Raw genomic sequence first — 14,472 nt, 5'->3', positions numbered from 1 at the left:
CCAAAAGTCACACTATTCCTTTTTTTTCCCCCTTTTATAATTTCCCTATAACAACTTCCCTTTTATAATAATATATTTTCTCCAATTTTAATATCAGGTGTATCCAAATTAAGTAGAATGATTTTGAAGTATTTCTTTTTCTATTGTCTATAAGATTTGGCATGAACTGGTTTTTTTTGGAATAATCTTTTACTTTTACTTATAAGTATTAGTTGTCTATTCTTTTTTGAGACTTTGGAAAAAACAAAATAAGAAGAAGTTAACTGATCAAAGTATTCTATAACAGACATACTTCTATCTGACAATGGGAAAAGTTACTTTCTTTGCATTACTACTATTATTATTGCCTAATATTTCGTTGCATCAATCGTCTGATTTCTTTTCTGAATGTACTTATCTTCTTTCGTTCTTTATGAGGTTTTTGTTCTCAGTCCTTATGTTAAATATTATTATTGTCATTAAATTTAGCCTTTTAATTCTGTGAAGGCAAAAGTGGAAACCTAATTACACATGTATATGTAAGAAAAATAAATTAAAAAAAAAAAGTCACACTATTTCTTACCTCAATGCCTCTTTCTAAAAAGTTTTTACCTTGACATGGTAACTTCAACCAGCTCAAGACTCAGCCCAACCATTTTATGTGCCACTCACTTCTCCGATTCCTCTTTAACCTCACTGCATCTGACAGACACTCTTTCATGCCATATTACAGTTGTCTGTTTTACCGCACTAAACTTTGAACGCTGTGAAAGTAAAATACGGTATTATTCATTTTGGTGTCCCAACAAGGCCTACCCCACTTTCTGGCAATAGTAAATAATCAAAACTAACTGCAAAATGTTTATGCCTTTTTGCTTTTTCCTATAAACAAAACTAACACATAAATACAACAAAATATCTCTAGCAAACACAAAACAAAGCAGCCACTTAGGAAAAACAACAGAAACCAGGCAAGAAGGTAACTGACTTAAATAAATGGGACAGAAAAAGGAAAATTAAACACACGACGTCTCTTCAGATTAACTCCTGAAAGCACACTGTTTTCTGCTCTTTGTCTTGTATTTTTTCACTAACGTGTTTCACCTATTTAATCTTCAATGTTTATTCATATTTCCTAGAAAATAAATAAGTGGCAGGCAGAGGGAAAAAAAAGAAGAAAGCATTACTTACATCAGCTATTCTTCAAACACAGCCTAATCAGAACTCTTAAAATGCCGTAGTAGGATCTAACCAGCTTCAATTTCACAGTTGCCTCCCCAACAATTTAAGAATGAGATTATAGTGGATATTTTATAAACCAGTTGTCATATATTCTCTCTTACGTGATTCCAAGCAACTCTCCCAGGTTTTATGTCTTTTTCTCTTATGGTAAGAAATTATATAAATTCACTATTTACTCTATAAATATGTAATTATATTTTTACATTTAGGATGACATGAAATACTTTCCTCCCACTTACCTCCAACTGGTTCTTTAACAGAAACTTCCCCAGCTGAACTCTCTACAATGTGCCAGTTTTCCATGACCATAAATGAAGGAAATTAGAAAACACTCTTCCTAATATGGGGCTGCTAATATTCTTGATCTTTTCCTTTTTTTTTCTCCAGTGGCACCTACATTCAACTTTACCCACTGATGTAAAACAAACTAAGAATCCATTCAAGTCCATTTTTAATTTCAGAAATGTGTAAGAGAATCCCAGAAATAAAACTCTATATACTGTATTAAGTTAAAAGTCCACAATAGTGTTAATTCTCAATTAGCCTGCTACTGTGTATGAACATATGCATTAAGGTAGTAATATTCTGATAATATATGCCAAGTTTATAAACAAAAAACATTAAAAACATACAAATCCATGCCTTATCTAGTGGCATCTAGCACTAATCATAATCGTAATCATAACTTAGGCGTTTTGAAGAACAAGTGGAGAGAAAAGAGACTTGGAAGGCTGGTAAAAACTACCCTAGCAAGGTTTTTCTCCCTTCCAAATCATTAGCATTTCTGCTAGCCCTTCTCTTAGGAAGAGCAATTATCTTTCTTAGTAGGATCCACACTACCCCTTCTAACTCTCAGGCTTAGAGTACGCTGTCTTGCAACTGTGAGAATTATTCTTTTATCCAAATGGATTATTAGATTTATCTTCACCAAGCTGCTGGTGCATTAACTACAGAGGTCTAGCCCCAAGGAATAGCCCCTCTTTCCCTTCATTCTAAAAAATGAGTAAAAATGCTAGATCAACAATGGGGGGAAACAGACCACTATTCCCTACAGAAGCATTTCAACTAATACATCCAGAAGGAATGAGAGAAATAGAAAATTACCGCTAGAACACAATGGCAAAATCCACTAGCATTAACTGGCAAAGCTTAAGGAGAAACAGAATATCTGCACAGCCTCAGAGTACCTGCCACAAAATATGTATTAATTTCAAAAGGGAAAACAGGAATTTTACAATGGAGATACCTAGCAGGTATCACCTTAGCCAAGTAATCACAATTATCACCAATGATATTTATGACTGGAGAAGTACAGGGAGATCTTTTAAAAGTATAAAAAGGGATTTTATGACCACAGCAAGCATGCAACTTAAATTAAAAAGATGCTTTGGTGGATGCTAATGGAAAGATTAAACAATGTCTCTGGATGTTAATAAATTTCTGCAAACTAAAATACGAAGACATGTTAATATCATGTACCCTCTGATGACAGGTGTTGAGAAGGGTAATTCACACGCAGCAGTCTTCTCAATAATGTACCACACTAATCTAATCATGAACAAACAACAGACAAACCCAAATTGAGAGATAATTCCACAAAGTAACTGACCAGCGCTTTTCAAAAAGTGTCAGGGTCATGAAAGATAAGAAACTGTCACACACTGAAGTTTAAAGACAAAGGCTGACCAGATGCAATATGGGATCCAGGACTGGATCCTGGAACAGAATAAGGACATTAGTATAAGTACTGGCAATACATGAATAAAGCCTGCAGTTTCAATGCTAACTTCTTAGTTTTGATCATTGGTTATGAAAGACAAAGGGAAACAGGATGTAGGACTTACGGGGAATCTATACCGTACTGTCTTTGTAAATTCTCTAAGCCTAAAATTATTCCAAAAGAGTTTTTAGAGGATAAATTCCTGTTACCAAGCCTACTGGGTCTATTAACATATTTTTTAATTTACCCAGTTCTTTTTTTATACTGTCTCTCCTCCCATTATCAATTTATTCTGAGTTCCCATTCTTTTCTACTTTTCCCTAAAAAGGTTTCTAGTTCTTATTCTTTGGGACTTCTCAGAGTAGCCTACTTTCTTCCCAGCACAGAGCTACACTCTCCTTCCTGTCTGACCACAAACTGACCTAACTTAAAGGATGTCACCTAAATACCTTAATACGGTAACCTCTAGCAATTAACAATATATAAAGTGCTTTTGAATACATTTACATACACTAATTTTGACATGCATATTGTAAATGCTGTCCTTATTTTACAGTTGAGAAAATAAGACCAGAAAAATTTAGTGATCTGACACTTAGTAAATGTGAAAGCCTGACTCTCAATCCACTTCTTTTGTCATCTAGACCAAATCACCTTATTAAGTCTATATTTAAAAAAGATTAAATTTCCCTGACTTCAGGCAAGCAAATTACATCAAATACACCAGGACTTTCAAGAAAGTTCTAAATTTCACCGCTGTTCAAAATATCCTTCTTTAAAGCTAAAAATAAAAATTCTACAAAAACTCCATAATTCCATGAAAAATTTCTATGTTTACCCTATAACCTTTATGGGTTTTTTTTTTTTTTTTGGCCGTGGCTCGGTTTGAACCCACCACCTCCGGCATATGGAGCTAGGACCCTACTCCTTTGAGCCACAGGCACTGCCTACCTTTATAATTTTTTAAAAGCAGCCTTCAGTCATCTCATCTTCTGCCATCAACATTTCAGGCTGACACCTCTAGTTTCATACTAACGCTGCATCATGCTTTCAAAATACCTGCGAAGTCACTCTCACCTCCCGAATTATTTCTCAATATTTGCAAATCTGACCTATGGACAATCCTGGAGGGGTCCAGCCCTCCAAAATCTCTCAATATCTTTATTTCCTTCGCCCAAAAAAAAGAAAAAAAAAAAGTCGTGCAACTTATCCCTAATGCATGTGTCTGCTTAACGTTTAAGCAGGGCAACATAACAAAATAACATAACTTGAGACGTTGGAGAAATCAACTTTTGCCAGACTTAACTCCAACCAGCATTTGGGGACTCATAATGCCCAAAAGTTTTTTTTATGCTATCCGATTTCTCGATCAGTCAAGCGATGAAATTACTAAAAGCCCAAATAAGAGGGCTGAAATTAAAGATATAATAATAAATTATGGAAACAAGTCTGTAAGTCTGAACACTGAGAGAATATTTAACTTATTAATATTGCTATGTGCAAAGGCATTGAAAAGGACAAAAGGGCGCTGAGGTCTTTGAGAGGTGCAGGGTAACTGATTCAATTCTGTGACCTCCTACCCTCTCCCCTCAAGCACCTGCCATCTGTAGGAGCTAAAAAGAGTTGAACTGAACTGAAAGGCGCTGAAGCGACGGGATCTGCTCCAGCAAAGAACCCGTGGGAGAAATCTAGGGTCCTCAGGAAGTAACTTTAGGAAATGTCCAAACAGCTTTAAGCTGTTTAATTCAAACAGAACAGGTTGCCGCTCTGTTTAATCCTGCTAGGGGTACTGGGAACTAACCGGGATAGGCATTCTCTGAAAATGACAAATAGGGACACCGAGTACCCCCAAAGGTCTGGGGCAAAGAAAAGGGGGCGTCACTTGCCTCCCATTCCTGCAAGAAACGCTGGGCCTCGTCAGAACCAACGGCCTTATGTCTCCTAAATTCATCCTTCACGTACTGGTCCCCCAGGGCTTTGAGGTCCGGGGGCAGAACCCGGTGCAGCTGCAAGATGAGCTTATACAAGGCCCGGACTTGGGAGACGTGCCGCCCCGGCATTGCGGAGCGTGGATCATCGACTGCGCCTGCGCACAGGGACGGCGCGTCCCCGCCCCACCGAGCAGTCGCGGCCTGGTGAACCGGAAAGCTGGCGGAAGAGGGCGCGCGAGCTCGATCGGCTTCGGTCCTCTCCGAAATCAGGTCCTTCCGGATCGCCAAAGTCGCCAGCGGGCGGAAAACGGGCGGGTCCGCTCTGCGAGGGGGCGTGGCCTTCCTGAAGTCGGGTCTGCCAGTGGTCTTGGCTTCTGGGCTGCGTCCTCCAGGGCAAGCCCGCTAACCATAAGTCTGGTGTGCCTTGTTGGCACCTCTCGGTCCCAAGCCACGTTTTCCATTCATATTCGCCCGTTTCCTCCTATTAAAGGCTTGAGGTAGCTCTTTTCAAAATCCGACTCCCCCAGGAAGCCTTCTGTGGCTAATCCAATCCACTTGAGGCATCTTACATTCCTGCACTCTGTGTGAGGATATGAATGGGATTGATTTCGCAATCTACTAGCCCACTAACTTTGCACGATGCTATACTCCCTATTGGACCTTGACGACGTGGGCTTGTTCATGTAACGAACAAGTGAGCCCTGAGCCCGCGGACTTCCTTAGCCCAAATCAAGTGATGCTAAAGAATTACTGGGAAGCACTTTAAAAATGAATTGTTTTCAGGGCCAAGATCCTTAAAATTATTCGTCCGGTATGAAAACAAGGAAATCTACACAAAACACAACCTTTTCCAAAGCTTATACTGAGAATGTAACTGGTTTCCTAAGGTAGCCGCTCCTAGGATACTTTCTAATCACAATCTTGATCCTTCAGCAAAATCTGAAGGTTCCACCAACAAGATGTATGTAGAAATCAACCATTTCACACCACGTACTCTATCATAATCCCCTCTCTTTACTGGATATTGTGTTAGCTTCCTTGTCTGTATTTCTGCTTCTGGCCATGACCCACTTTGGTCATGATCCAACTTAATTTGTGACCTAAAGCCTCCATATTTGGCATTCCTGGGTAGGGAGCTGAAAGGTAAGAGTGAAGAAATATATTATTTGTAACAAGTAGCTGAGTCTCAGCCAATCACAGTAGATGGAGGAGGAAAACATGAAGAAAAAAATCCCCATAAAAATCATAGTAAGTTGAGCTTCAGCCAATCACAGACTAACTGATCAGGTCATGTCCATATACTATACTATATTATATTTGCATTAATTAAATTTACTCACAGTGGGTGGAGAAAGAGTTCTCAAAGTTTAGGATAGAAAAAAAAATACAAAGTTTATTTATTTTGCCAAGAAAGAAAGAGAGGAAGAGATTGAGAGAAAAAAAGAGAGAAAGAAAGAGGCTGTTTCAAGAAGGAAGGAAGAAAGTGTTAGGCACTTCAGCAAAAGTGGCCGGTGGTTTTAAAGGGCAAAAATGCCCCCTTTGTTATTCCCTGCTTCAGCAGACTGATAACAAAAACAGCTGTGAAGCTGCTGTGTTTGGCTTTCTTTGTTTCTCTCATAGCAGATTGATAAGAGAAATTAGTTCCTTCTTTCTTCTTGAAATTGGGAGGCATCTGGTATTCTCCCTGAGGAAGCAGGGGAAGTTGGTACTTCTGTCCACTCAGCAACTTTTTCAAGGCTGTTTAAACAATACTCAAGAAGACCTTTTCACAGGCAGTGATTTTTTTTTGCTGACAGTCCTTCCCATAATCTACCCTTCCCTCCCCTTTCCCCTTTCCCAGAGACTCCATTTTTCTTTGAAATGTGAAGTGACAAGCTCTGGCGAATGTTAAGGAAGATTTACACCTTCTTTTGCTGTTCAGCTTTTTTACATGCTAGGAAAACATCTCTGTAGGAGAGACATTCATATCATTGACCTTAGAGTCAGGGTTCATGGTACTCTAAGTGGCTGCCAATTAGAAACTTATTTTCTTGTTAGCCTGTTAGTTAGCAAGACCATTTTTCAAGATTATATTATATTGTTATGTTATATTATATGATATGATATATAATTTTATATTATATGGCAAATACCTCATCACATTTTACCCAAATAAGGCAAACAGCCAGCAGTGACCAATCACTCTCTCTCTATAGTGCACTTTTCTGCCTATAAATACAGCCTGTTCCAGTTGCTAGGTGGAGCTCTCTGAACCTCTTCTGGTTCTGAATGTGGCCTTATTATAAATCATTGTTTGCTCCTGTAAGCTCTGCTAAATTTAATTTGTCTAAACCTTTTATTTTAACATGCTAAGCTGTAAATCAGATCGTGTCATTCCTCTGCTCAGTAAACTCCAGGGATTTTCTTTTTTTGCAGTTTTTGGCTGGGGCCAGGTTCAAACCCACTACCTCTGGTATATGGGGCCAGCGCCCTACTCCTTGAGCCACAGGCACCACCCAATTCCAGGGATTTTCATCAGACTTTTCTCTCTACTTCCAAAAGCTCTAAATTTTCTCCTACAACTCTCTCCCTAGTTGGCCAGTTCTAACCATACTGGCCTTCTAGCTCTTAGCTCTTTAAAAAGCCCAGTTACACTCCTGAGGGTCTTGGCACCTTCTGTTCCCTCACCTTGACTATCCCCTCATATATCTTCTTGGCTAACACTTTTATTTCATTCCACCCATTTCTTTGGATTCCCTTCAGGTGAGATCCTCCGTGGTAACCCTACTGGAAACCCTACTTGAAATTACAGCATCACCAGGCCGAACTCTCTATGCCCCTCCTCTGCTTCATTTTCTCAGTAGCACTTATATAGCTTATTTATTTTCTTATTCTTGCCCCCCCCCAACTAGAATATATATTCCATGGAGGCAGAGATTTTGTGACTTGTTTACTGGTGTATCAGTGACCTGCATTAGAGCTGTCCTAAGCACTCGGTAAATATTTGTTGAATTAGTGTGTGATACTCATTAAGAGGCAGGAATGTGGGAATTTGAGTGATTCTCTCACAAACCTCAGACGTTGGTGCAAAGACTCTGAATGTCAAAGACAGACACGGGGCTTATTTTAGTATCCTTTATAGGGTCCACCACGGTGCCTTAGAAATAATAAGCACTCCAATATTTACTACCTTAAAAGGAGTATTCTTTTGGATTAATCTTTTTTTAATTTCTTTAAAAAAAATTTCTTTTAATGGATTTAATTTGGTATTATAACAAACCACATTAATGGCAAGGATTGAATGGCAGTGTGGTTATTTTATTTCAGGAAATTTTTTCTAACCATACTTCATCTGTTAATATTCCTGTAAATTGAAAATTAATTTCTTGTTCCAGTTCACTTTTTTTCTGGTTTCCTTTGGGGTTAAAGTACATGCATAATAAATACCTCTTTCAGAGCCAAAGCTGTTATAAAAATGTGGGAAAACATTCTGCCAGTGAATTCATAAAAAATAATAAAAAAAATTAATTGAGACTAAAGAGAGCAGAAAAGAGAGCATTGGAAATGCACAGAGCATTGGGAAACTCATGCTCAGAAATGGCAGATGATGGGGGAGAGAGAAGCCAAGACATAGTGTGTGGTTAGGCCTTGAGGAAAGGAATCAAGCAATAACAGTGAGAATAATAACAGATAACTTTTATTTATTTATTTATTTACAATAGGCTGGAAAGCGAGCTATGTTTTAAGGACAAAAATGTTTCTGTTTCCTTGACCTCCTAGTGTAGGCTGACCAGTTTTCCTCTTGCGATCAAAATAGCTATGAAATGAAAATAAAATCTGAGTTATATTCCTGGCTATGAATCCAGATCAGTATGCTTCATCTAGGCCTTTTCTTTATTCTTCTCCCATGTGTTTCTCTTCCTCTGTGTCATTCTGCAAGCCACTTAACCACTCTGTGCCTAGATACCTCGTGTGTCAGATCAGCTAGATTAGGTAATTCTCAGTACCTTTCAATTTCACTAATCTACAATTATGACTTCTTCCAGGGAATTATAACATGTTTTAGAAAGTGAAAGAAGACATGCATCTACCCTGAAATAATTGCTTTGAAAATGTTTTTAAGAAAGGGGAAATGCCTCAAAACTGTATGAGCAGCGCTTCACTTAAGTGTCCCAGAGCACACAAAATTTAATAACCACATTCGCCCACAGGGAAGACCAACATAGAAATTGCACTGTTTGGTGTGGTGCTTGTATGGACTGCTTCCCACACAAGCAGGAAGAGTACAGCCAGCTAGAGAAGGTTTTAGACAAATGGAGTTTTAAGGCCAGAAGAGATAGAGTGAAATGATGAATAAAGAATGAAAAATAAACTTAAAGAAAGAAAAATGGAACACCTACATGGAACATACTGAATTATTACTTTGTAGTCTACCCTAGTCTTTATATTAAAATGTGGAAAATAAATCTTTCTTGCAAATATGTTACATAATTTTTATTTATTTATTTGTTTTGTAGACTTGTCTCACTTTATCACCCTCGGTAGAGTGCTATGGCATCACAGAGCTCACAGCAACCTCTAACTCCTGGACTTAGGTGATTCTCTTGCCTCAGCCTCCTGAGTAGCTGGGACTACAGTCACCCACCACAATGCCCCGCTTTTTTTGGTTGCATTTTGGCTGGGGCAGGGTTTGAACCCGCCACCCTCGGTATCTGGGGCTGGCGCTCTACTCAGTGAGCCACAAGCGCCACCCATGTTAGATAATTTTTCACTACAACAGAAGTTAGAAAGGATGGGGGAGTGGAAGAGGCTGGTTTTGAAAGATTTGGAAACTAATTTACGTCATTATGTAAGGAAACAAATATGCAGATTTGGATTTCATCGCAATAAGTGGTTGAGTTTTTAATTTATGGTTCTTCAAATCTCAAGTTCGGAATTATTAGGAATAATTAAAAGTCTGGGACAAGATATGTCTTGGACCCAAACAACCTTCACGTTCTTAGTGACCTAGAGAGAGGAACAAATCTGAGTTAACCACGGTAACTACCTCTAGCCTCCCAAACAGCACCAGAAAGAGTTTCTTCTTTCCCATCTTTCTTTGGAGTCCTGAAGCTGGGCACATCCCTGTGTGGAGATGAAAAATGAAAGAAGGAAGAAATTTCCTTAGACAGTTTTATTCAATGTCTAAATATTTCCAATTATGGAAATGCAGGCCAGGTACAGTGGTTCATGACAGCAATCCTCACACTCTGGAAGGCTGAGGCACATGGATTGCTTGAGGTCAGGAATTTGAGACAAGCCTGAGCCAGAGTGAGACCCCATCTCTACTAAAAATAGCCAGTATGGTGGTGGGAGCCTGTAGTCTCAGTTACTCGGGAGGCTGAGGCAAGAGGATTGCTCCAGCCCAAGAGTTTGAGGTTGCTGTGAGCTATGACACCACGGCACTACCCAGGGCAACAGAGTGAGACTTTGTCTTAAAAATAATAAGAAAAGAAATGCAGGCTCAGTGACTGTGGCTCAAGTGGCTAAGGCACCAGCCACATACACCTAAGGTGGCGGGTTCCCGGACCCGCCAAACAACGAAGCTGCAACCAAAAAATAGCCTGGCATTGTGGCGGGCGCCTGTAGTCCCAGCTACTTGGGAGGCGGAGGCAGGAGACTCGCTTGAGCCCAGGAGTTGGAGGTTGCTGTGAGCTGTAATGTCACAGCACTCTACCCAGGGGGACAGATTGAGGCTCTGTCTCAAAAAAAAAAAAGAAAAGAAAAGAAAAGAAAAGAAATGCAGTGGTAAGGAATCAGATCTTGAAAACCAAAATCTGCTTAAACATACAGATTAAAGGATGGGAGATGCAAATTAGTTCATGGACAATCTATTCTCTGCAAGTCTGCTTAGAAAACATAGTAGTCTTTATTTAGAACATACATATGTTTCTGAATTTCTCCAATATATTACATAAAAATACTAAAGAGGAACTAAATACGTTTGTATCTGGAAAGATCAAACTACAAGGTGTGTTTTTAAATGTTTACAATTATTGATTAATCAAGATGAAAAAAAAATCAACCCAGAGTCCAGATAAATTGTCATGTTTAATATTTAAAGTACCAATGATATATTAACAGACCTAAGGAGAAAAAAATAATCACTGCCACAGAAACTGAAAAGCAATTGGCATATTCAATGCTCATTTCTGATTTACAATTAATAATAATAAAATAGAAATCAATAGGAGGAGAAGAGGTGGAGACTAGTATGAGTCTAAATGGACTAGATCAGTGGTTCTCAACCTTCCTAATGCCACAGCATTTTAATACAGTTCCTGTGGGTTGAGAACCGCTGGATTAGATGGAGGTCTGCCCTCAATGTTGCAAACACCATTCAATTAGCCAGGTGCCCAGAGAGAACAAATACAGAAGGGAAATTGCTCTCTCTCTGGGAACAGGTTTTTCTTCTCCTGCCTTAGATATCAGAAATTTGACTTCACAAAAACTTATTATAACAATGCTGACTTTGTGTGTAAGCATTGTGTGTGTGCATAAAAATGTTGAATCTTCCACAATAAAAAATACTCAACAGTGCTAAGCATCAGAGAAATGCAAATCAAAACCAGAATGAGATACCATCTTGCCCCAGTTTTAAAGGCCATTATTAAAAAATAATAATAATAACAGGTGATGGCAAAGATGTGAAGAAAAGGGAAGTCATACACTGTTGGCAATGAAAATTGGTACAATCACTATGGGAAACAGTATGGAGATTTCTCAAAAAACTAAAAATATTACTACCACACTGTGCAGCAATCTCCCTACTGAGTATCTATCCAAAGGAAGAGAAATCTATATATCAAAGGGATATTTGCACTTGTGTGTTTATTGCAGCAATATTCACAATAGCAAATATTTGGAACCAACCTAAGCATCATTAATATGTGAGTGGATAAAAAAAAATGTGGCATATATATGTACATATACACACACACAATAGAATACTATTCACTTGCTAAAAAGAATGAAATTATGTAATTGGAAGCAACATGCATAGAACTGGAGGCCACTATATTAAGTGAAATAAGGCAGTCATAGAGAGACAAATGCTACATGTTCTCACTCATATATGGGATCTAAAAACTGACCTTACAGAGATAGAGAGTAGAATGATAGATACCAGAGGCTGGGAAGGGTATGGGTGGGTGGATGGGGACAAAGAAAGGTTGGTTAGTAGGTACAAAAATACAATTAGATAGCACTAATATGGCCCAATATTTGATAGCGGAGTAGGGTGACTATAGTTAGCAATAACGTATTGTATATTTTAAAGTATCTAGAAGAGAGAAATTGAAATGTTGCCAACCCCCAGAAATGATTAATGTTCAAGGTGATGGATATGCCAGATACCCTGACTCGATCATTACATATTCTATGCATGCAACAAATACATGTGCCACATAAATACATAAAATATTTTCTATCAGTAAAAAAAAAATTTTAAAAGAAACTTCCTCAATACATAAAGAGATTTCCTTTTTTGTACATTTGTATTTGTGAAAGTTAGAATGCCTCATAATCTCAGCTCTTTGGACAATCAAGAATGTGGTGGTGACCCATTGCAGTTTTTGACTGATCTGGTCAATAGATTTAGTTTGTCCATCACAATATTTCAAATGAACACAGTTATAAAGCTGAGTGCACACAATTATCAAACATAGTGATACATGTTTACACATTTCCCATTTTGATCCATTTTTTTGTAAATACAATTTATCTACACATAACTGTTATATCTGCATTACTATCATTATTATGCCTATTTATGCTTGCAAAATATGTATGTTATTGCTGTTTTATTGTGCAAGAACTATGAAGTATTGTCATGTTTTTACATGTTTCTGAAATAAATTCTCCTTTAAAATGTAAATAAACATCTTTTTAAATTATTTTTTCCAGAATAATATTTTCAGATATTGATTTTTCAGGATTGTGACTTGGAATTTTAGACTTTAAGGATTTTGATCTTTTTGAGTTTTGACTATTGAAATTATGGTATTTGGAAGTATGTCTTTCGGGGTTATGACAGGCTCCCAAAAGAACACACACACACATGTATATATGGTTTTACAGATGGTGAAACTGAGGTCAGAGAAGTTAAGTCAATCAATTGAATCGGTTTAGATTACACAGAGCCTTAAATGGTACACAAAGCAGTTCGCCACATGTAAGGTAAGAAATGAGGAGGTACCAGAAGTTTTGAACCAGGAGGAAATGGTGAAAGCAGTTCTTTAAAATAATAACCTGCAGTCATGTGCAAAATAGACTATTAAAAGAATAAATGAACACATGCCTTCATTGAAAGAGAAGGCCTTACATGAATCCATGAGGACAACATTCTATGCCCTAAAGAAAATAATTAACTCAAGAGATTCCTGGAAGTTGATGGTCAACCTGGAGGTCAGCAGAGCTCTGGGAGCACCGGCACGAGACTATGAAGGGCACTGGATTTAAGGACTAACTGGATATGGGAAATGAAAAAACAAAAAACAAAAACTGGATCTAAGCTCCACGTTTTCCTTTACGGAGGTGCAATTGACAAAGACAGAAAAGGCCGGAAGTAATTCATTTAATTAATATTTTAGTCATACGTTTGAACGGTAGCCTACCCTAAATGATGCATTTAAAAATTGCCTAACAGCATCAGCACTATTCCTTGAAGGTCTAAGGCAAATATTCTCAGCTTTTGCTGTATGTTATTACAAAATCACCTGGGAAAATAGGTGAAAATACTGATACTTGGGCCTAACTCCAAACAACTTAAATTAGGCCTCAATTCAAACCTCCAAAAGGGGGGGCAAGACATTGACATCACTTAGAAGCTCCCACAGGGTGATTCTAATGTGCAGCCAATGGTCTAATTCCCATCCTGAAGACACTTGCCTTTTGGGAGAAATACCCAAAATATTAAGACACTATGTTAATATCTAGTTACTAAATGTACAATCTTTTTGCTATTAAAGTCTTCTTGCAACGACGGGGAAAAAGATTTTTATACATTAACAATATTTTAAATAATAAAAGCGAAACATGTCCCCAAGGAATATAGTGTAAAGTAAAAACAGCAAAAACATAACTTTATAAAACTAGAGGGGATTATAACATAAGGGCCTGGGGAGCTCACCCCAGAATCTTTCCACATGCCACACCCACAATACCACATATTTCTTGGAGGAAATGACTTAAGCTTCCCAAATAACTAATGAACATTTGGAACACAAATAACTTATATAGTCCTCCCTCTGTATTTGTAGGGGACTGGGTCCAGGACCCCTAAAGACATCCAAATCTGCAGATACTTAAGTCTCCGATTTAAATGGTGTATAATTACATACAAACTATACACACCCTCCTAGGTATTTTAAGTCATCTCTACATTACATTTAATACCTAATACAGTGTAAATGCTATACAAATAGCTTTTGTACTGCATTGTTTAGGAAATAATGAAAGAGAGAAAAAAGACTTTGCATGTTCAGTACAAATGCAACTTTTTCTGGACCATTTTCCACCCCCCATTGGTTAACTCCCATTGCAAAACTCACAAATCCAGAGGGCCTGCTGTACAATGTTGGC

At 38.0% G+C, this 14,472-nt stretch overlaps 1 protein-coding gene across 1 annotated transcript in view; it reads right to left on the bottom strand.

Moving 5' to 3' along the window:
- SDHAF3 (succinate dehydrogenase complex assembly factor 3) overlaps window positions 1-5,048 on the bottom strand; it is a 65,475-nt gene extending 60,427 nt beyond the window's left edge. Inside the window, exon 1 of the mRNA XM_003782697.3 lies at window positions 4,828-5,048. Coding sequence (XP_003782745.1) covers window positions 4,828-5,001 — 174 coding nt within the window. The 5' untranslated portion in view covers window positions 5,002-5,048. The remainder of the gene's footprint in view (window positions 1-4,827) is intronic.
- Window positions 5,049-14,472: the final 9,424 nt, after the last annotated feature.

Source organism: Otolemur garnettii, unplaced genomic scaffold (genome assembly GCF_000181295.1).
Source record: "Otolemur garnettii isolate 467f Iridium unplaced genomic scaffold, OtoGar3 scaffold00005, whole genome shotgun sequence".
NCBI classification, from domain to species: domain Eukaryota; kingdom Metazoa; phylum Chordata; class Mammalia; order Primates; family Galagidae; genus Otolemur; species Otolemur garnettii.
The sequence above is the reverse complement of the archived record's forward strand: the minus strand, read 5'-3'. Positions and strand labels throughout refer to the sequence as shown.